The sequence below is a fragment of the Hydra viridissima genome, unplaced genomic scaffold (assembly GCF_058129835.1).
Source record: "Hydra viridissima isolate aposymbiotic clone 2 unplaced genomic scaffold, HvirCarnegie_v1 scaffold_2, whole genome shotgun sequence".
In the NCBI taxonomy this organism is placed as follows: domain Eukaryota; kingdom Metazoa; phylum Cnidaria; class Hydrozoa; order Anthoathecata; family Hydridae; genus Hydra; species Hydra viridissima.
Window position 1 is genome coordinate 16479977 of NW_028324301.1, and position 27750 is coordinate 16507726.

General features: G+C 31.1%; 1 protein-coding gene across 1 annotated transcript in view; it reads left to right on the forward strand.

Moving 5' to 3' along the window:
* Nucleotides 1-27750, forward strand: part of LOC145195994 (uncharacterized) — a 247611-nt gene that overhangs the window by 167594 nt on the left and 52267 nt on the right. Inside the window, exons 143-156 of the mRNA XM_090078096.1 lie at nucleotides 5-69; nucleotides 563-702; nucleotides 811-1104; nucleotides 1233-1529; nucleotides 1753-2058; nucleotides 2162-2628; nucleotides 3183-3280; nucleotides 3390-3546; nucleotides 3675-3732; nucleotides 4167-4438; nucleotides 4545-4722; nucleotides 4885-5109; nucleotides 6494-6555; nucleotides 10045-10096. Of these exons, the coding sequence (XP_089934222.1) occupies nucleotides 5-69; nucleotides 563-702; nucleotides 811-1104; nucleotides 1233-1529; nucleotides 1753-2058; nucleotides 2162-2628; nucleotides 3183-3280; nucleotides 3390-3546; nucleotides 3675-3732; nucleotides 4167-4438; nucleotides 4545-4722; nucleotides 4885-5109; nucleotides 6494-6555; nucleotides 10045-10096 (2671 nt within the window). The remainder of the gene's footprint in view (nucleotides 1-4; nucleotides 70-562; nucleotides 703-810; nucleotides 1105-1232; nucleotides 1530-1752; nucleotides 2059-2161; nucleotides 2629-3182; nucleotides 3281-3389; nucleotides 3547-3674; nucleotides 3733-4166; nucleotides 4439-4544; nucleotides 4723-4884; nucleotides 5110-6493; nucleotides 6556-10044; nucleotides 10097-27750) is intronic.

Below are 27750 nucleotides of genomic sequence, written 5' to 3' on the forward strand. Positions count from 1 at the left end.
TTAGGTGTATAAGTACTGTGCTGAATTGAATTTAACTGGTCTTAAAGGTCTGGAAGTTACAAGTCTTCAGTGAGTAAAACCTTAATTACTATTGTTTTTGGTTGGATAAAATGATTTGTATATTGAATCTCAAAAGTATTTCTTGAATGCTTGAAACAAAATTTAATACTTAACATGATAGCAAAGTTCTATGATAAATCAATAAGTGTAATTATTTAGTTTGTGCGATATTTCTGCAAGAATCATAAGTTCCAATATGTCTCAGGACTCTACATAACAAAGATTTATAGATGTCTAGAGATATTCTCTAAACACCTGTAAGTCTCTTCTAGAGAATGTAATATTATTATTACGCTATAGTTCATGTCATTTCCCAAGAAACATGGTTAGGTGAATAAATCAGTAACTGTAGGCAAGTGTATGTAAATGTAGGCAAGCTTTTTACAAGTTTAAAAAAAGATTGATGAATTTTTTTTTGAGGTGTAACTTTGAAGTTACTTAATGATAAATGAAAAATGAAGTTGTGAAAATTATAGTAGTTAAAAAAGTTTGTTCAATTCAGAGCTGGTAGCATCATTGTTAATTATGTGTTGAAGTTTGATTATTTGCATGACCAAATTGTTGAATTTATTGATGGAATCGATAAAACTGGGACATTAATGAATATCAGTGTAGCAAGTACAACATACTACTCTAATGATGGTAATTTTCTAAAATTTAATCTATGATGTTTTCTCATTAACTTTTTGTGCAGGTTTAGTTTGCTTTGTGCAGCTATTTATCTTTTGTAAGTATGTTTTTGATATTCAGTACCTTGCCTGCCACCTTACAACATCTCAGTCTCAGCCTATGATAAAAACACTGTAATGTTAACATGGCTAAAAGACCCTTGCAACAAAACAGAGTTGTGGTTTTATGTGTTTTACAGGGATATTTCAGTTGAAAATTCTACATGGCAGCGAAGAGGCTTAGACTTAAGTAGTGCGTTTGGATTTGTGCCAGATCTAATCACATCTCATAAATATAAAGCTTACATGCTGACTGCACACGAGAATGGAAATGGTTTGCCTAGTGTCACATTTACCTTTCAGGCAGTTGAAAGTCGTAAGTCAAAATTATTTTCTCTGTTGTTTTTCTGACTTTTCTGCAGTTTGTTACAACTGATGTTGTTTTTTCAATTTTCAAAATGCTTTTTGGAAATTTTTATTGAGTATCTGAGATTCTATCATTAGCTCCTGAAATGCCTCCTCCAACAGCAAGCTCCTTTTCCCCAAAACCAACTGAAATTTACATAGAGTGGACTGACATTCCAGAAAAGTATCAAAACGGCAAAATTCTTGGCTATCGAATAAGATACAAAATTTATAGAGCTAAGGTACCATATCAAGAAGTAGAAGCGCAGTTTGGTTTTAATGCCTTCACAATAAAGAATTTGAAACCCTCTTCTCTTTATCTAGTAGAGGTGTATGGGTACAATTCTAATGGAGACGGTCCTGTTCAATTTACCATGTGTAAAACAATAGAAGGAGGTTGGAAGTAGTTTTTATTCTGCTTTTTTGTAATTTATAACAAGAGGGGAATGGGTTTTTTTTATATAAGTTTATACTTTGTAATCTTGATCTGAAAATTTAAAACAGAATGCTCAGAGAAGTTAAATGTATCAGAATTTGTTTTAGTTTTCCTTCTGCGTTTATCTAACATTCCGTTAAACTAATGTACTTAAATCTAAGCAAGTGTTTTTCTGTTTCGTAGTGCCCTCTGTTCCTGTGCCTGGTTTTAAAGTAAACGACATGCAATCTATGAGCTGGTGGTCAGTGTCTTGGAATCCAATACCACAACAGTATGTGAATGGCATTTTGCGTGGATATCGACTTGTCTATTATTTAAGCTATCAATCAGGAATGGAAATAGGTGGAGAGAAAAAAAAGGTTGTTTTGGACTTTGATAAATTCACCCTTTACTACAAGCAAAGAGATATTCTTAACTATGCTGTTTACAATATCAGTGTTGCAGGTTTTACAGTTACTGGGAGTGGACCTGCTCCTGAATACCAAGCAAGTCAGTGACTGTTCTTAAGTAGTTTCACTTTCTGTATGTGTACTAGTGCTTTTGTGTTGATAAATTTTATGCATTTAGGTTTAACTGTTTAAGATTGTTTCAGGGACATGCAAATGTGCAGAGCAAATTTATGCAAACTTGTACATTAAGAACCCGTTTACTGTAATGGACTCTAATTCGAATCCCAGTGGTTTTTTTATTAAGTTGTTACAAGAGATGGTCGTTCAGTCTTGCGGTTCATGTCAAGGCTACTCTAATTCTGAACTGTACTTTACTCAATCGAAGTTTGGTGATGATCCTGTGAAAAGCTCAGAGTTTGAATTGAAAAACTCGATAAATGATGATGTAGATTTAAGTTTTCCTATATATGGAATAGAAGGCTATGAAGTAGCACCTGACAGCATATTTTCTATGCTGGTCAAGTCACCAGGCATCCTGATGGTTGTGCGTGATGAAAATAAAGTAAATGATGTAATCAACAAAATGATATTAGGTGTTTTTAACGTATGGCCCTTACTGCTTATCAGCTATGCGATTGCTTCTTTGTTTGGCATCCTCATATGGTTCACTGTAAGTTAAATGTTTTTGCCTGTGATAATCTCAGTAATTAAACTTGAAGCTTATGTATTTTTTTCTTTAATAATAAATTATTTAGAAAACTTTTTATGATGCTGTTGTTAAAGATTAACATTAATGAAAATCTTAATCAAAAAAGAGTTTTTTTTTTAAGACATCATTTAAGAGCTTATTTTAAAGATATTTTTTTGAAGACTGTTAAGTGAAATTTATTTTAAGCTTCAAAGTTTTTGTTGTGTCATAAATGATCATGATAAAATGCTAGATGTCTTGCCTTATTTTGGAATAATATGTGATGTTACTGCTTTAATTTGATCAGTTCGTCACAAGTAAGAAGCCTGAGATTATTTCAGGGCTTGTTTTTATATTTGTCACGGCATAGAACTAAATAAAATTTATCACAGTTTACACATTTTAGTTTTTGCTGCATTCTTTAAATTTCCCAAATGTGAATACATGCTATAAGTTTGAAAACTAATCAAAGGAGATATCTTAAGTTGCATAAGAAAGTGTAGGGTGCCATTTTTTACAAAATAATTTACTTTTAGGATCAGTTTGCAAATCCAGATCAGTTCTCAAAGGGAAGTTCTTTAAGAGGACCACTCTCTGGGTTTTGGTTTACATTTGTCACCATGACAACAATCGGGTGAGGTTCTTTAAACATTCTTTTTGGCCTTTTTATTTAAAAATTGTTTTATTTCAGTCATCAAAAAGTTATATTTCAGTTTACAAGTAATGTTTTGTATTTTAAACAGATATGGTGATTTAAGTCCTCGTTCTATTCCTGCAAGAACCTTTGCATTGATTTGGTTTTTAACTGGATTGATTCTAAACGGTTTGATTGTTGGTTTTATAGTTACAAACTTGACCAGTCTTAGTGCATCAGAAGACTTGATGTTGTACGATTCCAAGGTCTTTATGGTTTCAGTGTACCAAACTGTTCAAAATGTTTTTTTTTTTTTAATCCGTTTATTTTGCTTTTCATTTCATTTTTTAATGATAAATTTGTTAGTTTTTTATTTAACAAGTTTTTATTTTAGGTTGCTGTATTGAAAAATTCATTTGAAGAAAGACTTGCAGTTTTAAAGAATGCAAAAGGTAAAGATGACGATGACGGTGACAATGACGTTGATGATGATGATGATGATGATGATGATGATGATGATGATGATGATGATGATGATGATGATGATGATGATGATGATGATGATGATGATGATGATGATGAGGATGATGATGATGATGATGATGATGATGATGATGATGATGATGATGATGATGATGATGATGATGATGATGATGATGATGATGATGATGATGATGATGATGATGATGATGATGATGATGATGATGATGATGAGGATGAGGATGAGGATGAGGATGATGAGGATGATGCTAATGATCAAGATGATCATGATAATCATGATCAAGATTACGATGTAGATGACGATAAGGACGAGGGATTAATCAATAGTGATAATTGCGATGAAGAGGATTGTTAAACAGTAATGGCTTAAGCTCTCTTTTTTTAGTAACAAATTTTACGGATATACCAAGTATGCTTGATAACTTGCAGCAGAAAGTGGTTGACATCGTGTATGTTGATGCTTTCTCCATGATGGATTACCAGTCAGTACTTGATGCAAAATCGCTTAAGGTTCAATCGGTTGAAAATAAAAAAACTGGCTATGGGTTTGTGATGTCTGGTTTTAGTATGGTTTTAACTAAAGATATTGAAAGTTTCATTGGGTCAAAAAGCGACGAAATTTCTGCATTTGCTGCCTCGTTTAACGATCGTATTCCGGTATTTTTTGATGTGCATTGTTTTACTTCATGAACTGAAAATAGAAGAAGTCCAACTAAAAGTAGAAGTAATGCTTGTAGAAATAATTGTTATTTTGTTACTTTAGACGCTCGTTGTCCAAGACGCAGGCCAGGTTTTAAAAGACATTTTTTCAAAAGACTCTCCTGCCTTTCACAACGCTCTGAAATGGCTTGCGCTTTTAATTGGTTGTTTCTCTGTTGTCGGAGTAACCATCGATGTCGTTAGACATATTAAAAACAAGTCTCATAATATTAGGCCTCAGTGTAAGTTCAAAGTTTACAAACAGAGTCGGTTCATAAGAATGACTACTTATGTATATGATAAATATTTTAAAGAAATCAAATGAAATAAAAAGAATAATTTTTTACTTTTGTTAGCAACAGAGTTTTCGAAATGTAAGAAGTCAGTAATTTCTCTTTTTTCAGTAACATTTCAAGAAGAACTTAATGGCTTAAGCGATGACATTTGCGATTTTCACCAGCAACTCAGTAGAGTTATCAACGAAATGAGTAGCGAACAAGATGAAGAGAAGATACGGTTATCTCACTTGAAACACTCTTACGCGAATAAAGTTGAACGTCTCGGACTTTACGAAGCTGAAAGAATGGCTGCTATGAATAATAAATACGGATACATCACTAGTAGAGTATGAATAATAAATACGGATACATCACTAGTAGAGTCAGAAATGAAAAGCGTGAAATCTGTTTTTGTTCAAGAAGTCTTTTAACTTATTAAGTTTTTTTTTATTTCATATTGTAAAGATGTTTAAATTTGTTCCTATAATTCATTTACTTTGAATATAGCTTGTACATAAAGTTTTGAATTTTTTTGATATATTACAGTATAACTTATCCTTGTATTCATATTTAACAGTGTAAATTCTCCTTATATTCACATTTTACAGCATAGTTTTATTCTTATATTCATATTTTGCATCATAATTTAAACTGATGTTCTTTTTTTACAGCATAATTTATGCTTATTTTCGTATTTTATAGCATAATTGATCCTTGGTATAACTCGTTTCCTAATTCGAAAATAGACCTCTAGGTACGTTTTTGTAAAATAATAAATCACCCGCAAGCGCTCTGAAACAGATATTATAACAAATTGATGCACTCATGCTCATTATTTTATTCAACAGAAAACCTGGCAGAAAATGATAGTATGTTGTCGCAAGAATCTTGTAACATCTGCTGTTGTGGAGAATCATATAATCAGAAAGATGACATCATTACCAGTAGAAATCGAATGTAAATATAAAACAAAGTATCTTTGAAATGGATGAGGAAGCTTTAAGAAGTGATGTATTTTTGAATGGTTCTTTTGATCAAACTACGCGTATCTATTGACGTAAATCGGGAATTCTTAAACCAATTGTAAATATGCTTGATGAAAACAAAGATTTAAATTGACAGCGAAACGAAGTGTTTTTTTTTGTGGCTGTTGTAGAAGTTACATCTGAAGATAGTTGAAATCTTTAGAAAACCTAATTTTAATGACGATCATTTATCGACGTTTTGTTTAAATTATTTTTCTGGACGAAATGTGTATAGCAAGTATAAAAAAATGTCAATATTTTTTGTTACTGGTATCATTTAGTTACTACCAAGGTGTAAACGCCATAAAAAATAAACTTTCGTGGTATTTCTGATTGATTCATATTTGTTATGTGCTTGAAAAAAACTTATCGAATCTTTAGCTGCATATAAGAAAAAAAAAAGAAGTTATTCTAAAATATTTAGTGTGAAACGGTTGGACTATTGAAAAGTTTTGCTTAGTTTTTTTTTTTTTATTTTAAGTAAGTATCAAATGTTTCCAGGGCCAATCAAATCAAGATGCCGGTTGTTTTGGTGACAGGATAAGCTCTGAAGATCTCTTTATGATGCAGTGGTTAAAAATTATCAGAATGCAGTTCCCAAGTGTTAACTCCAAAACTCAAAGAGCCAGAGCAGATTAAAAAAAGGTATTGTGTAGCATGTTGCTAGAGATTCTGGAGGCTCAGGAGGATAAATTGAACATGGTTGGCAGTCTATTTGATCCTTAATTCAGGAGTTCTCAAGAAGCCCCCCTCACAGGATAGAACATCCAATGTGAGTGACGATTTTATGTTGTCTCAATTTGAACTATAGCTAGAGTACCACCATTTCTAATTTTAACAAATTAAATGACAATTTTATTTTCAACTAAAAAGAATTTATACAAACTTTCAAAGGTTTTTTCAATAAAATGTTTCTTTGTTTTATATTTCGCTTCTACATGGTAACCGTGTAGTTGTTTAATTTTTTATTATTTCTTGTGATGTTAAATTATCTGATCCAATTGATATTATTTTGGCGCTAGAGCACTTTTGCTCCCCCTTTTTTTTTATTTCATATAATGAATGATGGTTGTTTAAAAATTACAAAATTGTTATCATTTTTTATTTTTGGCTTGCTTATACTTGAAAAAAAAAATTTTTTTTTTATAAAGCGTTAATATTCGTCATTTTCTGAATACCATTAATTTTGAAATGATATTGAGAAAATGAAGTTATACGCTGAGATCGTGGAAACTATTGGACATGGTTTTCACGATCGCAGCGGTTAAGTTTAAAATACTGTCGAATGCAACGTTAATCAACATTAATAACATACATGTGAATATTAGAAATTCTTCACTTTAAAATTGACACAAAAAAAATTGTTAAATAATTTCTAAGCACTTTTTTGAAAGAGCTCTATGGTTTGTTTAAAAAAAAATCTGTATAAAAAAAAATTTTTTTTTTTAGAGTAAAGCAATGAAAAACTAAATTTTTTAAAATTCGTTTTAAATTTTTTTCTACCCAAACTTTCAAAAAAAGTTTTAAAAAAAAAGTTTTGTTTTTAAGTTTAGTTTATTTGCAAAAATCAATGAGTTGTCCTGCATGTGTCAAACAATCTATAAGGTTAAAATACGGACTTTATTTGGAACATTAGCTTATTATCACAGGGCTGTTATTTTATGCAGAAAAAATTAAGATGCATTTATATAAAAAAAAAAAAAAAAAAGATGAATAAATGCACAATTTAATAATGAATCAATTGGATTCTTTTTAAATTTTTATGTCTTAAAAAGCTACAATAATTAAAGGAAAATCTATAAACCTTTAAACAATAAAAACCAGGCTATCTGCTATGTTAGATGTAAGTGGTTTTGAATTGTGGAGTTTAAACTAATGTTAAAAATAGCGAATGTTAGCATTTTGGTAGACTTTTTGTTTTGTTTCAAATTAAAGATAAAGCTAACCAAAAACAAAATGGATACTAATTTTCTTCATTTCGAACGACGATCTTTCATAGCCTGTAACTTAAAAAATGTGTGGTGTGGAGGGGGAGGGGAATGCGAAAGTGCACTAGCGCCGTTAAATTTTTTAAAAACCTGTGGATCAATGTAATTGGGAATTAACATTGTCATTAGTAATATTAGGATTATCATATGTAAATATTAAAAATGAATAAATCTTCAACATATAATGTCATGAATCTTCATCAATAAAATCTTCATCAAATATTTGAAAATCAATCGATATGAGTTGTTAATAATTTATTTTTCTAATTTGATATTAGGTTATTGAGTTATAAATAGATATTTTGAGCAAATATTTCTTGAAAAGGACTTTTGTTTTCAACTTCACATTTTTTGTCGATCACATAATTTTTCAGGTCACTAGATTTGTGTACTTTACCGAATACGAACAAAATTTTCTTTTGCGTACTGGATATAATTTATTAGGTGTTGTTGTTATAATTTATGATAGTCAACTTATAAATCGAGCTAAATCAATTTACAGTAGCTATGAATGCATAAGTATACGTTTATCGTAACTTTAGGCAACGTTTTTCTAGTCATATATTCCGAAGTTGATGATTCTTCAATCGGTTGAATAAAATCTTGATTTATTATTTATAATTTTATGTTAAACCAGTAAATCTAATAAAAATTTAAAAATCGATATTGATTGATTTTCTTATATTTAATGAAGTCTTTTGATAAGAAATATAAAACTCAAGTTTAAAAATGAGAAAGGCCATAGCATTATACGTAAGCTTTTTTTTTTTTCTTACACATATTAAACCTACAACATTAAACCCATGTTAAATTACACATTAGCTTTTTTAAAAATGATAACAACATATATATACACTGTCCTCCAAAACGAAGAGAACTCTAAGAAAACTAAGAAAAACTAAGAGAACTTTAATATGATTTTTTAGGATACAAAAATGTTTAAGTTTCTTAAACGTTTATTTCAACTTAAAAACCTCTACTAGATTTATTATTTACCAATGAATGTGAAATATATTATTTGTTTTATTCTCATTTGCATGACTCTTTCAACTTTTTTTTTTTATATGAACAAAAAAAAAGCAGTATAAATAAAGGAATATTTCAAAGCAAAGGGAACTTTTATCTCACTGCCGTTGGATTGTAGAACAGCATAGTAAATGATAAATTGTTCGTTTCGAATCAGGTTTTTAATTAAGGAAGACGTAACAGTTTCATAAATGGTCTTTGATGTTATATAAAACATTAAAAGTCTTGTTTAGTAGAAACTTATTGTAAAATTATAGCTGAAAGACGACAGCATATTCCTTAATAAAAATATTCATGTTTTCAAAAAAAAAAAAATTAATGATTATAATGCTGGACTATACGAAGTGAATTGTATAAAAAGTATTTGGTCTAGAAATTAATTCGTGCGGTTTTAAAAGCGTAACAAGCTTATTGTAAACTCTGCTTTAGAATCTTCATTCCTTTTGAAAGCTAAATGCCTTAAATATAAAAATTGATGCCAAGATATTTCAATAGGATGCATACAATTAACAGTGACTGACTTAGCTTCTTTGATAATAATAGTTCTTTTTAAGATTTCAGTCTCTTTTGTCTGTTTCTTTGCTCTCTCTTTCTTTATTTTCAATTTTTTCTGAAAGTTTTTTTTGGAAAAATTCCTTTTTTAAAAAATCTAAGTTTAAAATGAGGACAGTAATTTTTTGTTTTTTGATGAGTAGTGAAGTGAGTTAGTACTCATCATTAGTTGTCTAGTACTCATCAAAAATATCGTCAATCATTTTTTCAGATAAAAATACTGAAATGTTATTTTTGAAATAAAAAACATACAATACAGATCGTTTTTACCCAAATATTTAAGTAAATATCTACATTAAAAAAAAACATGATTTTAAAGTTATCTTATATATTTTGCCAACATCAGACCTCTAAAATCAACCATTTTTTATGGTTTCAAATGCGTTTTTTTTGCTAAGAAATCCTTTAGGGAGAAATATTAAGTGATCCTATTGAGCTCAAACTTTTTTTTATTATTTTATTTATTTTCTTAATTTATTTCGAGAGCTGCTGCGTATTTGTATGTGTAGCTCATACGCAAAATTAACAGCCTCGATGTCACGGACTTTTCTATAGTTATTTTGATTTAAAGTCTGCCATTATGGAAGAAAACCAAACTTGTAGAATAATTTGAAGTTCCATAGAAACTATAAGGATAGTGTTAAATAAGGTTTTATATGGCTTTTATAATTGATTAAACTTTTTTTATTTTTTAGATCCAAATTCTAAAATGTTGGAATTTAGTAATAGCAATTCAATATCAATACGGTAAAAATTTTTTGTATTACTATCCCTGTTATTGTGCTATTTACAGGGTGCGGCAGCGATTCGCGAACTTTTTAGAACATTTTTCAAAAAGAATTTTTAAAGCACTAAAAAATTATTTTCATGGTATATAAATAGGAGAAAAGTTGAAGATAAATACTTTTCCCACCGTAACATTCAATTAAGTCTCTTTTTTTTTTGATCACTGCCTCAAGCCTAGGAAGGAAGGACTGGCAGGTGCTTATTATATAGTCCCTTGACATTGAGTTCCAAGCACGGGTAAGTGATGACTTTAGTGACTTGAGACTTGAGTGGGTCTTTTTGCAAGCCTTACTCTCAACTACGCTCCACACACTATAGTCAAGGGGATTCAGGTCAGGGCTGGATGGTGGCCAAAAGTGTTTGGGCCAGAAATTAGCCATATTGTCCTGAAGATATTGTTGAGTTTTTCTGGACCCATGACAAGGTGCATTGTCCTGTTGAAAGATGTAATTGTTTTCTGGGAATGTCTTCTTCAGCCATGGCACCACATAGCGTTTTAGTAAGCGAATATACACATCAGAGGTAACTTTTTGTAGATTGGTGGGCATTTCTCTCCATTAGAAGCGATGATTCCTAGCATCATGATGGACTGAGGGTGCTTGGTGGGACACAGGTGGTGCTTTGTCAACCTTCTGTACAATGAATCTGTCATTACTCCTATTTATCACACAGTCAACACTAAAAAGTTTTTCATTTGAGAAAACTTTAACTGTTGACGAAGCATGGCTTTTTAGCTGATTCAGAAGCTTCTTTGATCGTTCCAACCGTAAAGTTTTTAGTCTTTCTGTTAAAAGTTGACATGAATGTCGGGCCACACTGACTTTTCCAAGTGTTTTTAGAGTTCTTCTGACTGTCCTTTCATCAATATTGAAAAATTTGCTGTCTTTCTGATGGATACAGTAGGATTCTTTTCAACATGCTTATTAAGCTTTTCTGTGAACTTTTTATCAACTTTTTTATTCACTGGAGATGGCATTTCGGCTCTTTCAGCACTGCCACGTTTTTTCACTTAGTAAAATGTAGTTTTAGATACTCCAGAAACACGAATCATTTCACGCGCAGACAAACCCGCGTGAATCAAGTTTAAAACTTCGGTTCTTTTGGCTTCCATTGTAAAACTTTTAACTAAAATGTTTTCTATTCACAATTTTATTAAAATCTAAGACGCTCATTGAACATTAATCAACAAAAACAAATTGCGGAAGTGTTATATCTACATCACAAAACCTAGCCAAAAATTAGTTCGCGAATCGCTGCCGCACCCTGTAAAACAATCAAGGTGCAATCTTGACTGATTGTCATGACATGTACTTTTAGCTCAATTTATTTTGTTTCTCAAATTATGCATTTTTTTAACTTGGAAAAATTTATCTCGTGTATGACCAATGATATATTATATATACTAGATGTCTAACTAGCGGGATTTTATTGGATGAAAAGTGAAGCCGCTTTTTTTGTTTACAAATTTAATCGGCCATTTGTAATAAGGGCAAGAGCCCGACGTGCGAAATAAAAGTAAAAATGAATGTTAAGAGCATCTAAGTTTCTCAATAAATTAAAAATTCTTCGAAAACTCGTTTTAATAATAACTTAAGTAAAAAATAATTGCTGTAAAGAACCGAGTGCTTTGATGTAGTAAACTTCTCACGTTTTAATGCGATTGTCCACTTTTTGCAAAATTCTTAATTAAGAACTGAAAATCTGTGAAAAAATGTCACTTCCTTTCATGTATCTATTAGAACGCAGCTTAAGAACTCACTATTTTAGTGTTAACTTTGCGGCTTTACTTTTTTATGAGAAAAACGCTTTAGAGTATTTGACATGTTCTGACCACCTTTCACTGAAACCATTCGTTCTAAAACCATTCTGAACAAAAATTTAATATTTAAAAACCACAGGGAAAAAACAGGTATGTCACAAATTTTAATATCATAGTTTATTTCCTTTTTTCTACTTCCAATTTTAAATATTGATCTGACTAATAAATCACCTTTGCAACCTTTGCTTATGAGCATTTAAAAACGAGACACTTGCAAACTTTAAAAGCAATATTTTTCAAAATTAGCGAAATGTGACATGTCTGTTTTTTCCCTTGTATTCTTCATGTAACTATAATTAAATTTTAATCATTGAAGTTTTTCTTTAATAAAAACGAAGTTTGCAATGATTTAACGAACAGTATTTTTTCTATTCTTTATGGACATCAGCTTATAAGATAACAATTAATATTTAAAAAAAAAAAAAAATTATCTTTAACATTTTTAATACCTCAATGGGAATATATAGGTAATTCAAGTAATAAGCGACTTAAAAGTTATGCAAACTTTGAAACTATTTTTAGCGGTAAAAAGTTTTTTTTTTTTGCGGCATTTAAACGAAAAAAGTTAAACTTTGCATAAATTTTTTTTGAAGAACTTTTTTTATTAAACTTATTTCTAATCATGGAAAATCGTGACAGTTTTAAAGATGAAGTAACAGTTGTCACTGTTTCTTGAAAATGTAAGAAATATGAAGCTCTTTCTGTAAAGGTACCCTTGCAAAACGTTTCCGAAGGATATCAGTTAATGCTGTCTCCATAAAATATGACATACCCCACGGTTAGTTAGCATTTGAAGAAACAACGCAACGGAGAAGGTCTGAAAAAAACTGGTCCTGAAAATGTGTTAACTGAATTTGAAGTTGAACAATCGGTGAAATGGCATGGTATGTAAAACAAAGTATAAATTAATTAAGGTTGCTTTAGACGTTTGGAAACTTCGTAATCTTCTGATACTCTACAGTTTAAAAATGGGCTTCCAACAGAATATTGGTTAAAATCATCGCTTAAAAAAAATCCAAGAATAGTTCTTTGTACCTCTGAATCTATAACAGAGCAGTAGCAATGGTTCCTGCCAACAGAATCAAGAAATTTTTTGAAAAACTTTAAAAAAATCTTTTTATAAAAGAATTTTTTGTTTTATGTCATTGTCTAGATGCTCTTTAAGATATCGACGAAACAAATTTTGAATTGAACCCAAGCAGCAAGAAAGTCTTCCAAGGAAGGTGCGAAAACAGTTTACAAATTTAATTCGTCATGCTATGTCATAGTGTGTTGGTTGTTAGGTTAGAAAGATTGGGTAAGTAAGAATGTAGGGATGCCTGAACGTTCTGTATAATGGTAGCACTCTGTGTAATGGTAGCACTATTAATTGTACAAACTCTTAATTTTAAAACTAAATTAAAATAAAAGCTAATTCTTCCTTCTCTCTTTTTAATTGTTCTTTATTTCGGGGTATCTGACTTTATATCTCTAAACCCCAGTTTACCTGCCCATAAGTCACTTAAAACTGTAACTCATCTATCCCATTTCTAACTCTTAATTCCTCTAAGCCTCTTAATTCTTCATAACCTGACTTTTGTAACCTCTCTTTTGCCTTTTCATGTTATTGGTTTTTATATTGGATTCTTACTTTCATTTTTGCTTGTTTGTGGTTTAAGCAATCAAAATAATTTGTGTTATTTAAAAAAACAAACAACTTTGATTGATTAAAAGAGTGGCCCATTGGATCAACCGAGAGCAATTTATTTAAGTTAATTGTGGTGGAAATAAGGCGGAAATTATTTTTAAACAATAAAAGTCATCAAATAACTTTTTGAAAAAAAATAAATACTGAATTTGAATAAAAATAAAATTTGAACTAAAAATGAAAAATTTGAATAAAAATAAAGTTTGAATTAAAGATGAAAAATTTGAATAAAAATAAAAACTGAATTAAAAGTAAATAATTAATTAAACCTTGTTAATCTGTTCTATTTTCAAATAAATTTCTACAGCTTATTTTATTTGCAGAATTCTCGCCAATATATTTTAACAATTCTTGTCATCTTTATTCTCTACACTCCTCAAAGGAATCCTGATTGATAATTAGAAGTTATGTAAAGAGTGATATGCGCATATATTTTTATTCTTTTTTAGCTAAATGTAATTTTATTTTGAAAGTTTTTCATCTACATTTTGATGCTTTTTCTTCATCTTCTGAAAAATTCATATTCTTCGGTGTCTTGATCTTTTTTGATGAAGAAAATTTTTTCTTCAACAATATTTGAAATATCTAATAAATTTTCTCCATTTTTAAAATCTAAAAAAAGCGTTTCCAATGGAATTTATTTCAAAAAAAGACTCGTGAATGAAAGTGGTTTAGTGCGGCAATAGGAGAGTTAAAATTACTTTAACATTTTTTTTTTACCACGTGCAAATGGCGTTTTGATTTAAGGGTGGAATGCATGAACCGAACTTAAGTCAAGTTCGACTTGAAATCTCAAGTTCGATTTTATCAAGTCAGATTTGAAAATTTGACTTGAGCGAATGCTTAAAAGAGACTTAAAAATTTCGGGTGGAATGCAAGAACCGAACTTCAAATTTGAAGTCGAACTTCAAACCTTAAGTGCGACTTGAGCGAATGCATAAAGCGAACTTCAACTCAAGTCAGACTTAATAACCGCCAAAAATAGACCGTTTTCAAGTCTGACTTCAAACCAGACCTGAGAGAGCAAAAATACCTTCCGAATGCAAGAAGCGTACTTGAAATTTCAAGTCAAACTTCAGATTTGAAGTCTGACTTGAACGGAATGGATGAAGCGAACTTGAACTGAAGTCAGACTTGAAAAACGAGAATTTTTGAATTTTCAAGTCATTTTTTCAAGCCTGCTCCAGACCAATCTTGAAAGCAAACTTAAAAAAACAAACAAACAGACATTATCATTTTGCTGATGCTTAACAAAACTTTACTATTGCTATATAACTTATTACGACCTTTGCAAATGTGAAAATGAGTTTTTAATAAGCAAAAGTATTAACTTTGGTATATTAACGTAATTTACTTAGAAGGTTACTTTGTGAAAGTATATTTGTCAATGAATTTATTACAGAAAACTGAATACCAACATTGTGAAAACGTGTGTCTTTTAAAACATCCTGTAGCTCATATGTAATGATCCAACATGTCATATTTTGATGCCATTAGAAATGCTTATCAGCAGGTCGAACGTCCTAGCATTATTAAAGGCTGTTGATTAAGGCTACAGTATAAAAGTAAATTCCATTTAGTAAAAAACAGTTGCAGTTATACAAAGAAGTGATACGTGTAAAAGGAGTAAAAGAGAGTTCATGAGAAGTAGTTACAATAATATGAAGTATTAAAAAAAACTTGTTTTAAAACGTTCAAAAGTGAATCGGTATGAGCTGAATTTTAGAAGAAGAAGAAATATGCCATATCATATACCATGGTTTATTATTGACAGAGCCAATCCTTTAGAAGTTTACAATGATATAGAATTTAAAAGGCGCTACAGATTTTCCAAAGAAACTGTTTTAATATTAGCTAATGACATTATTAATAACAATGTTAACAATCAAGGGTGTCCTCTTCCATCTGTACAACAACTGGCTATTGCATTTTTTTAATTTTCATTTTATGGTACTGGTTCATTCCAGCTGAGTAGATATTCAAGAAATGGTATCAGAAAATGGTACCTTCTTATTGTAGATTTTATATTATGCTTTTAAATAACAACGTTTTATACCAAAAAATGATAATATACTCAAGTAACAATAAATAAACTCTTTTAGAGAGTAATAGGAGATTTGGAAGAGCTGAAAGTTAATCAGTCAACTGTTTGTCCAGTGATTAAGAACATTTCAATTCAAACGGCTAACAAAAGATATCAGTACATAAAGTTTCCAACAGAAGCTGATTCTTTGATAATTCAGCAAAAGTGATTATAAGTTTTAATGGATATCTGACTGCTATTTCATACAAACTTCGAACTTTTCTTTTACAAAGAAAATATTTATATTTATCAACCATTATTTAGATTTTACCAAATTCAAGGATTACCAGGATGTATAGAAATAATTAATGGAACATGTGTTAATGAGCAAGATAATATGGTTTCATGAAAGTTTTCTTTTCTGTTTCTGTAAGTGGCCCAATATTTTTAGAAGCCTGTTCTTATATGTGATTCCTTAGACTCCTTTTGAATACCAAAATATATAAATAGTATATATATATATATATATATATATATATATATATATATATATATATATATATATATATATATATATATATATATATATATATATATATATATATGAAAAAGAATAAAATTTAAGGTTAAGCAAAAATCTCTTATTAAAAAAAATACAAAAAAGCAATATAATCAAATTCATGATAATGAAAAAGAATTAATGCAAAAACAAATAATAACTAATATAAAAAAAAACTCACTCCAGACAAAGCAACAATTCAAACAAAAAGAACATGAAATTAAAATGGAAATTTATCCAAAAATTTTCACAGATCTTTTCAAATGATATCATAACCAAAATTTCACATTATTTTCAAACAATATCAGACCCAAATTATTTTTTTTTAGAATGTTTTAATTTATCACTTTATTTTTTAGTGAAATTGTTTTTTTCATATATAATACTACTTTGAAATATAAAATGTAATTCTTTTGAAATAATATGCAGTATAAATATTTGCAAATAATGTTTTTGTTGTTAGATCTTTATCCATAATCAGACACAATTTTTTTTATCCATAAGCAGACAAAAATTTTTTAAAAAAAAAATCAGTCCAAAATTTGATTTCTCTTTGTTTCTGCAAAAATATCTCTTGTGAATGCTTCAGCACCATATTCTTCATTGCTATTTTGTATTTCATTGCCTCCACAATGAAGAAGAAGGGCAATGTTGTGAAGCACAAAACAGGATATTATAGCTATGGAATTTTGCAGTTTTGTTCGTATGGGAATGTTAAGACAAGGGTATCGTTTTTTTGATATACCAAAACAATATTCAACAAAAACATTCAACATGTGTGTACTTCTCAAGCTGTAATTGTATCTGATTTCACTTTCTTTTTTGGGTTAGAAAATGATGTCATTAAATATTCTTTACAAGGATAGCCAGAATCACCTGAAACATGAACATGTTGGCGAGCTTCTAAAACTTGTTTAATAGCTGAGTTAGCAAAAACACATGAATCCTAAACACTTCCAGGCCATTGAACACAAGCAGATAAAATTTAATTTAAAGCAACTGCAATGACCTGGCAATTCAAAGAAAAAAAACCCTTTTTGTTTTGATAAATTTCTGCGCTTTCTCCACAAGGAATTATTATAGGAATTTGTGCCATCTGATTGATAGGTATCCATGATTGATACTTATCCATGAGTGAATTAAGTCTCTTCTTAATGCATTTGTTTAAGTACCCAGGACAAAAAGTTCTATAGAACTTCTATAAACTTTTAAAACATATGGCCTATAGAAATTCTATAGAACTTCTATAGAATGTCTATTAGTTTCTATAGAACTTGCTATAAAACTTTTTTTTTATATTAATGTATGTAAAAAAAAAAAGTTTTATAGCAAGTTCTATAGAAACTAATAGACATTCTATAGAAGTTCTATAGAATTTCTATAGGCCATATGTTTCAAAAGTTTATAGAAGTTCTATAGAACTTTTTTTCCCGGGATAAATATCAACAAGGTTTAAAAATCTGGCGCTACTCGACCTTCTCCCCCCCCCCCCCCCTCTAATTATATATTCATTGACAGAACTTTTCAACATATTCCATAAAAACTTTAAAAGATACTCTAGACAACAAAGTAAGAGTGCTAGTTAAAGCATATTAGCATGTTAATTTTAAAGCGAATGAATTCTCATGTTCTATTATTCGAAGCTTTCATTATAATTAAATAAAAACCAGGTCGTGAATACTTTGAAATCATAAAGCTAAATGAAGCTAAATAAAAAGTTATAACTTAATTATATATATATATATATATATATATATATATATATATATATATATATATATATATATATATATATATATATATATATATATATATATGTTATAATAGTGTCATGACATATACATGCATTTATATACATACACTTAAGTTATAGCTTATTATCTTATATACATGTAAATACACACTTGTTTCAACTCACAAACATATGGTTATCTTTTCAAAAGAATCTTTCGTGTATCTGAAATACAGTCTCTGTTGGTAGCATGTTGAAACACAGCTATCTGAATGTCTTTTTCAGTATTCCGAATGTTATTGAAATGAACTGAAGAAGACTATCAATTAGCAAACAATTCTTTACATGATAGTATAGATTACCAAGCATAAATTGACCAATTATTCAATCATTTGATTGCAATCATTGCAATGTTTTGATTTGGTTTAACAAAGTTTTAAATAAAATCCTAAGTTCCGCGAAATTCTTTTGGGTTAACCAAGATGGCGGCCAAATTTCAAAACTGGCTTCAAAAAAGTCACGTTATGCCGTATCTGTGTATTAAACCACCTTGTTTGAAAAAATAACTTTTAGACAAAAGAATCAATGATCCGAAGGTGATCAAGATTAATACCGATTGCGTATTATATTAAATTTTGAAGATCAACACCGCTTTTGTTACTTTTTAATCAACATGTTCTTAATAAATTTTTACTCTATTTATACAGTTTTGACCGGTTAAAAATAGCTAAATTATTTTTATCAATCTTCATAAATGGGCTATATATAGCACTTATGGTAAAGCACCCAAATACCACAACCACGCATAATTAAGATCGGAATGTCCCATAATAAGCTAAGTTACAAAAATAGCGTTAACGTAAATTTCTTCCGATCATTCTCCCCCTCTTTGATAGACTCCAGTCTATCAAACCTTTTCAATGGTATCGAACTCAAGAAGACACAATCTTGTAATTGGTCGTATAAATTCTTTTTCGCCAATTTTAACTTTTACAACTCTTACACGTCCATCTTTTCCTTCAAATACTTCTGTAATTCTACCGAGCGGCCAATGTCCTCTGGCTGTATCCGGAGAAATGACTAATACAATATCATCTATTTTCATTCTTCGGCTTTCTTGATTCCATTTATACCGCTTTGATAAAGAGGGAAGCCATTCTCGCAACCATCTTTTCCAAAAGTGATGTAATAATTCTTGTACTCGACGCCAACGTGTTTTAGGATGATAATTTTTTGATTGACTTGAGTCGGGAGCGAATTGTCCTCCCACTTGTCCAGTTAAAAAATGATTAGGAGTCAATAGAACATCATCTTTTATATCAGCACTCTGATACGTTAATGGGCGGGAGTTCAATAAACTCTCAGCACCTGTAAAGGCCGTATGGAGTTCCTCATCAGTAATATCGGCCTTTTCATGTATTCCAGATACTGCGCGTTTTGCAGCCTTGATCATTATTTCAAACACACCCCCAAGATGAGGTCCTAGTGGAGCGTTAAAGTACCACTTGATTCCTTTATCAGCTGTAGAGTTGGTAATTTTATTCTTATCTAAGCTATTGACAAGTTCTTTTAGTTCACGAGATCCACCAACAAAATTTGTTCCGTTGTCCGTCAAAACCTCCAGTGGTAATCCTTTTCTATTCACCATTCGAAAAAAGGCATTGAGGAATGAATTTGTATCTAAATTATAAGCTTTATTTTATCTCGAGATGTACTGCTCGTGATAGTAAACAGGTAAACAAGCATAAGTATCTTTTTTGTCGTGTCCTCCCTCTACCTTGCATCGTTAGAAATGGCCCAGCAAAATCAATGCCAATTCGAGCAAACGCACGTAGTGGTTCCTTTAAGCGAATTGCTGGCAGAGGAGCCATAAGCTGTTGAGCAGGTTTACATTTTCTTCTTCTACATTTGTTGCATTTTGCTTCTGCATCGCGGATTTCTTCTCGCCCTCGTATAATCCAATATCGTTCTGATAATTTTGTGAGTAACTGATTTGTTCCCATTACATGATTTCCTTCTTCATGGTAATATTTAACAATCAATTTTGTAACCGCATGACCTTTCGGCAAAATTATTGGATGCTTAACATCGTAAGGCAAGTAGTAAGCATTTTGTAATCGACTACAAGAGCGTAATAAGCCGTCTTCATCAATTTGTGGATTTAAAGATATAATTTTGCATGATACTGATATTGTTTTTCCTTTTTTAAGGTTGTTATATTCTTCTTTGAAGCTTTCCTGTTGAGCTTTAACAATAATTTCCTTTTCGCTTTCATGATATTCATCAGCAATTATATCACCTATCATACGCAAATCAATTTTACATCGACAGTTATTTATAAATCGATACATCCATCCGTTAACTCTGACAAGTCTTTTCCAACATGAGAATTGATTTATATCAAGCAATTGATTTACTACTTCGGAAGATAATGGGAAATTCATTAACACAGCGTTTTTCTTTACTTCAATTGAAGCTTCTTGTGTGATTTCAACGTGATTCTGAGGCCATTTTTCCTCTAAAGAATTCAGAAAACTTGGTCCATGCCACCATACATTGTTTTTTAACTCATTCATCGATGTTCCTCGAGATAATAAGTCGGCTATATTAGTTTTTGTAGGTATGTACCTCCATTGTTTTAGTTCAGTCTTTGATTGAATGAGTCCGACACGATTAGCAACAAATGGTTTCAACTTTCGACTGTGATTCCTTATCCACCATAAAACGTTAAGACTATCACACCATATAGTTACGTCGTAAACCGAGAACAGCTCCAAGTAACTCCAGTCTTGGTATACTGATAGATTGCAATGGACTTACTCGGGACTTTTACATTATGACTACACAGGTCACTTCTCCTGTGTCATACAAACATTGTTGATAAGCAACAGCACCGTATGCTTTACAAGACGCATCCGTAAAAACGTGTATGGATCGGTTTACAACTGTTGAAGTCGTTTGTAAACATCTAGGAATGTTTATCATAGAAAGATCTTTTAGTTCTTGAAACCATTGATCAACATTTTTCAAAATCCTATCCGGAATTCGATCATCCCACTCAATTCCGTCAATCCACAACTCTTGCATAATTATTTTTATTCGAATGATGTATGGTGATAAAAAACCCAATGGATCGAACAAAGTTGCCATTTTTTTTAACAAAAATCTTTTTGTATATACCACATTTTCTTCGGTAGCGACGGAATGAAAAGTAAATAAATCAGGTTTTGCTTCCCAGACAACTCCAAGCATTTTCATGGCAGGTAATTCTCCAGAATCTAAGTTTATATGTTCTGCACGATCATTTTCGGGTGTTATTTTAAGAACTTCGACCGAGTTTGAAAGCCATTTTCGTGCAAACATTCCGGCTGAACTCCATAGTAGCGTGAGTTCTTTGTACAATTGAATTCCTTCTTTTTCATCAACTACAGAAATTATTGTATCGTCCATGTAAGTTGCTTCAAGAACAGCTTCAGAAGCTAAAGGAAATGTTTGTGCATACTTTTTTGCGTGTTCTTGTGTTACAAATTGAGCCATGAAAGGCGCTGAGTTGATCCCAAAAACCAGTCGATTAAACTGAAACACATCAGGCTCAGCAGTTGGATCCAAAGTTCTCCATAGAATTCGTTGGTACCTTCGATCATCTTTATGTATTCCGATTCGTAAATACATTTCTGCTATATCGCAAGCTAAAGCGACTGGATATTTTCGAAATCGAAGTAAAACTGTTACAAGATCTTGTTGAAGTTTTTGTCCTTGATAGATAAAGTCGTTAATGGATTTACCATTGTGTTTTGCAGATCCATCGAACACTATTCTGACTTTTGTGGTTGATTTCTCGGGACGGAGAATTGGAAAATGTGGTAAGTACCAACCATCTCCTAGATTCTTTTTATCGCTTTTCTCCAAGTATCCCTTTTCTAGATACTGCTTAATAATTTTGTTATACTCATCTCCGAGACTTTAGTTTTTCATTAGACGTTTTTCCGTGTTTTGTAGTCTGTTCAACGCCATTGTATAATTATCATCCAGCTGTCTATTTTCTTTCCATGGCAATTTTAGCTCATATCTTCCGTTTTCTGTTTTCAGCGAACTTGTTACAATATTAAGGGCGGTAGTTTCTTCTGGGCTTGTTATTATTTTTTTAAATTGCATCTCTTCCTCACCTTCAATTGCCCACAACTTTTTAATGGTGTCATTCGCATCTTCTATTTCCTTTGCCTTGGGTATCATTTTCGTAAAGTGTGTTTGAAGGGATCCTCCAGTGCCGCCAATGCATGTCCATCCAAGCGGTGTTAGCCGGGCCACTGGTTCATTAAATTCTCCTCTTACTTCCTTAATTGCACGATGCAACTCAGCATAGTCCACACCAATTAGAATGTCAATTTTTGGTTTGGGTCCAATATTTGGGAACTTGATGTTTCTCAGATGTCTCCAATTATTTGACATTTTTTCTCCAATTAACAGCTTTTAAGTTTCCAGTTACATTATTTACTGTAAAGGCTTCCACTGTTAAAATTGTTTTTCCATTCAATGATTCCAGCTGGAATTCCACCGGTATCGTTTCGAACGAATCAACTTTTCCATTTATCATGTTTACAGTTACTTTTTCTGTTCTACCCTGCAGTGACAACTCAGCCGCCACATCAGAATTCAGATACGTTTTTGTACTTCCATCGTCAAGCATTGCGTTAACTACAACTCTTTTATTTCCATTACGAAGAATAACCGGCACCGTTCGAAGCGATATACAGTTCATGACGTGTTTTGAATGTAGTTGGATGTTTGATATATGAGAGTTTTCAATTACCATGTTCTTGGGTTCTTCAGAAATTCTCTCATTTTGACGTTTCTTTTTGTGAAGCAAGCGATTGTGAGTATCTGTACAGCCGTCAATCCCACAAATTCTTGTATTCCTGCATTCCTTTGACAAATGATTAGAGTTTAAGCATCTGAAGCAGAGTTTACATTTCTTGGCTGTTTCCCATCTTTCTTCAACAACTTGATTTTTAAATGTTGGACACTCCCATATTTTATGATCGTTTTTGCAAGCAGCACATTTTTTTATCCAATTTGTTTTCTTTTTTCGTTCATTGTCTGTAAAGTATGAATTTCCTTCAGACGGTTTGCTACCAGTGCCTTTTTTTAAGCCGTGAAGAGTCTCTGTTGCTGCCATTTGAAAATCCGCGTCTTCAACAATAAACTTTTTTAGAGTTTCAACATTTTCGTTTAATCTGTATTCATGCACCCAACGTTTATATCTTATTAACATCATCTCTGGAACCTTTTTTTGCAGTTGGTGGTATAATGTTCCGTCACCAAGTTCTTCAGTTCTATTAGCTTCTTTTAAGTTTATTACTGCCACATCCAACAAGTCGGCGAATTTTTCCAAATCTCTTGGTTGGTTTTTCCTCATAGGTTTGAAGTTGTTCAATTCATCCAAATACATGAGGACCTTTCTCCTCGTTCCGCCATATTTTCTTTCAAGTCTTTCTTTTGCAGCTTCATAGGCAAACGATGAATGCCCAAGTCCTTCAATTGCTTTTAATGCGTCGCCACATAAATATTGACGTAACTGAAGTAATTTATATTCAGCTGTCGCTGGAGCTTGATCGATACATGCGTTGAATGAAGCTTTCCAATTTTCGTAGCTCTTTTTATCGCCATTAAATATTGGTATAGAAACGCGTTTTATTTGTTTCCACAAATCCTGTCCAATTTTTGCTGTCTTTTCATCTAAATTATTTGTTGTACGCAGGCTATGAGTCGATTTGATTGATTCGCATTCGCTATTATCTTTTTCTTCGTCCTTTAATTTTCGAATACTCGACCATTGATCACGTTGCTGCTTTTCCGTTGTCAGCATAGGTTTTCGATTCATCCTTTGGTCAAAATTAGATCTTTCACTTCCGTTGCACAATATCCATCTATTTACATGTTCCATCGCTTCCGTGAATTCGCCATTTATTCTTTCAACTTCTTGATTGAGTTTTTCCAAATTTTCTTTTGACTCCAGAAACTCGTATTTGTTTGATAAATCAACCATCACCTCGAGAACTTCGTTTTGTGTCTTTGTTAATTGATGAGTTAACACTTTCGCTGCCAACTACGAGTATACTCGTAGTGCTTTTTTTTTGTCAGTTATATTCAGAATAAAAAATACTAAAGAATTATTTCAGATTAAAAATATTTTTTAATTGAAATGTTGATATCTGGCCTTGGCAATGAGAATGAAATTACGTAAAACAGTCTCGGAAAAAATTAATCATTGCAGATATTATGGCTCAGCAAAGAAATAAAGCATAGTTTAAAATAGCTCGGCAGCGAACGTGTTAAATCGCCTAACTGGTTTTTACATGTCGGATCGTCGTCTCCAAGAAGCTGAATAATTTGATGTTTAATTTGCGTAAACGAAGAGTTTAAAATCGTTTTCTTCCTGTTTAATGCTGATACTTCACTTTGGACGATTAGTTGATCTTCCATTTGATTCGTTGATTTCTGATTTCTTCTTTTTACCATTCTTCCGTTTTGAAGAAAACTACCCTCTGCTACCAACTTTGATCCGAAGGTAATCAAGATTAATACTGATTGCGTATTATATTAAATTTTGAAGATCAACACCGCTTTTGTTACTTTTTAATCAACATGTTCTTAATAAATTTTACTCTATTTATACAGTTTTGACCGGTTAAAAATAGCTAAATTATTTTTATCAATCTTCATAAATGGGCTATATATAGCACTTATGGTAAAGCACCCAAATACCACAACCACGCATAATTAAGATCGGAATGTCCCATAATAAGCTAAGTTACAAAAATAGCGTTAACGTAAATTTCTTCCGATCAATCAAATTAGAGCACTTTCCATTGATTTTGAGACCCATGTTTTTATACGATTCTTAATCAGCATAAATTCTCTATCATAATCAATCATAAAATAAGGGGGGGGGGGGGGGGGAGAATGTCGAGTAGCGCCTAAAAATCTAAATTAAGGTTGATAAAAAAAAAAAAAAGAAAAAAGATGAGTGGAAATTTTTTGTATGTTGTATTTAAGAAAAAAACATTTAATACATGGCGTTTTATCAGTGTCAGGGAGGAGAGGAAGGGGAGCAGGATAATGAATGCAAGGTGCACTTGAATATCATATCAAGTTTAAATATAAAATTATCCCAGCAAGCACACAACGTTGAAATAACGTTGATCGACGTTGATCAACGTTATTTTAACGTTGTTTTAACGTCGTGTGTTTGCTGGGATGGGTCTAAAGTTTTTTCTTTAACTGCTATAAATATTCTCAGGAATTTAAAAAGATTGAAAACATCTAAAATAATTATATCCTTCTAGATTGCTCAAATATCAGCTCGTGCTACTAAAATATCAGCTTTTGCTGCAATGCTCTTAGGCCTGGTGTAAATCTTGGTAACTTAAGTCAGTAACCTAAAATTTTGAATGCAGCAGGTTATCCATACGACACAATCTTTGGTGTTGCATTAATAGTTAATTGTTAAGAGCATTTTTTTAAAAAAATTTAGAAACTCTTTTCAGATGCAATCTTATATATAAGAACTGAAATATTGCTTATGTGTTTTTAATTGATTTACAAAAAGCTTTTGACACCATAGACCATGTGGTGTTTTAAATCTTACTTTTAAATCTTACCACCTGCAGTGCTTTAAGTTTTACCTTTCCAATCGCTAACAGTTTTATTACTTTTAATGGCACCTTAGACAGTTAAAGTTTTTACTTTGGTATTCTTTTGGGATCCCTGTTAAGTCCTCTCCTCTTTATTATCTATATCGGTAAGCAGAAGATAGTATGGCTCACGATGTGACTTTTAATTATGCGAACCGTTTTTGTTACGTCATGGTAATATTAAATAACATTGAGTAATTATATTTGTTAGATTTAAATTTGCTATTGTTTTCGTTTTCATAAGAATTACTTATTTCCACGTGCTCCCAACGTTTTAACAACGGATGAAAGTAAAGATATTAGTAAGTTTATATGCTTATAACATTAAACGATTATAAAATTGTTGAATCGGGATATCATTATTATTGATTAGGGTGATAAATTCATTAAAAAAAGAATATCATCTTTTTTATATAAACAATAGTATTCATATCATATGACAAATTTGCATAATTAAAAGCCACATCGTGAGCCATACCATCTTCTGCTTACCATCTATATCAATGATCTTAATCTTTCTATCAAAGATTCAAATACATATCATTTTGCCAATGATACTAATCTTCAATTAATAACAAACTCTCATAAAATCACATTAAATGCTAAAAAAACAGAAATTGTAATATTTGAGATGTAATATACTAACTTTTCCAAGAAAACTAACAAGAATCTTCCAAAATACTCAAATTTTAGAATAAGTACCTAAAAACTGTCTTTGTCGAGTCTATCACCAACACAGTCTCCTTCCTATCAGATTTCATAACTACTTTACATACCAGTGAATCCTTTTTTTGGGCACCCTTCCTAACACATTAAAAACCAATAATGTTATATCATACATATCTTGTAATTTTTTGCTGGTGTGTATGTAAATATATGCATGTATACATGGATACATTATATTAAATATTTGAATTACGCTTTGTCTCTTTTAAAAGTTTGTTTTCTGAGTGTTACAATATAAATGTTTTTAAAATTCTACTTTTATTATGATTTTATATTTTATTATGATTATATGATTATTTCTAATATTTTCTTTTGCCTTTATTTTATCTTATTTAGGTCATTGCATTTTGTTAGTGAATTACTATTTGCAATGACCTGTATTTTTGTAACTGTAGTGTTATTAATTCAATAGTCTAATAATAGTTCTAAGCCAACATTCAGGGCTTTATTCTTCATATAATAATATGTAACTAAAATATTCAGGTTAGTTTTAGTAATTTATAATTTAATTTAACTCAGCAAAACAAAATTAACATAATTTAACTCAACAAAAATAATAATAAAAATAATAAGAAGAATTAGCACATTCTACCGTACTAAGTAAACAAAATAAGTAAATAAGCTCAAATAGTTCAAATATAGTCATTTAAATATTTAGGAGGATTTCGGGATCTTCCTGAACAACAAGGCCGATTCTTCAATAGAAATTCCTTTAGGATTTGTTGGAGAGAAAGTAGAAAAGTTCTGAGATTTTTTCGGATGGAGAGGCTCAGATGAAGAGATTGTATCAGATTCATTGGAGTTATCTTTGTAGTTTTGAGATCTTTTGGAATGGACAGGCTCAGGTGAAGGGATTGTATCAGATTCATTGGAGTTAGCTTTGTAGTTATAATTTCCGTCATTATCATTGATTTCCTCAGCCATTGGTGCGAGATGTCTTGTAGCAACAGTGGTCTCAGGGCCATCAGGCATTCTTACATGAGAATATTTACTATTAGCCTCTAAAAGCTCAATCTTTTCAACAAGATGTTCATATTTGCAGTGTCGAGCATGCCTTTTAAGCAATACAGGACCCGAGTTAGTTAACCATGTAGGAACAGAGTGCCCATTAGAAGAACGTCAACTAAATCCGAATAATCGTTCGTGAGGTGTAGCATTAGTAGAAGTGCAAAGTAAGGAACGCATTGAATGAAGGTCATCGAGTAAAACATGTTCCCAGTTCATGGTAGGTAAATTCTTTGATTTAAGAGCAAGTAAAATTCCTTTCCAAATTATGCCATTGTATCTTTCACACTGACCATTGCCCAGATTTTAAGGAGTTTAAGGAGTAGTCCTACTTAGGTTGACACCTCGAGAGTTAAGAAAGTTGCGGAGC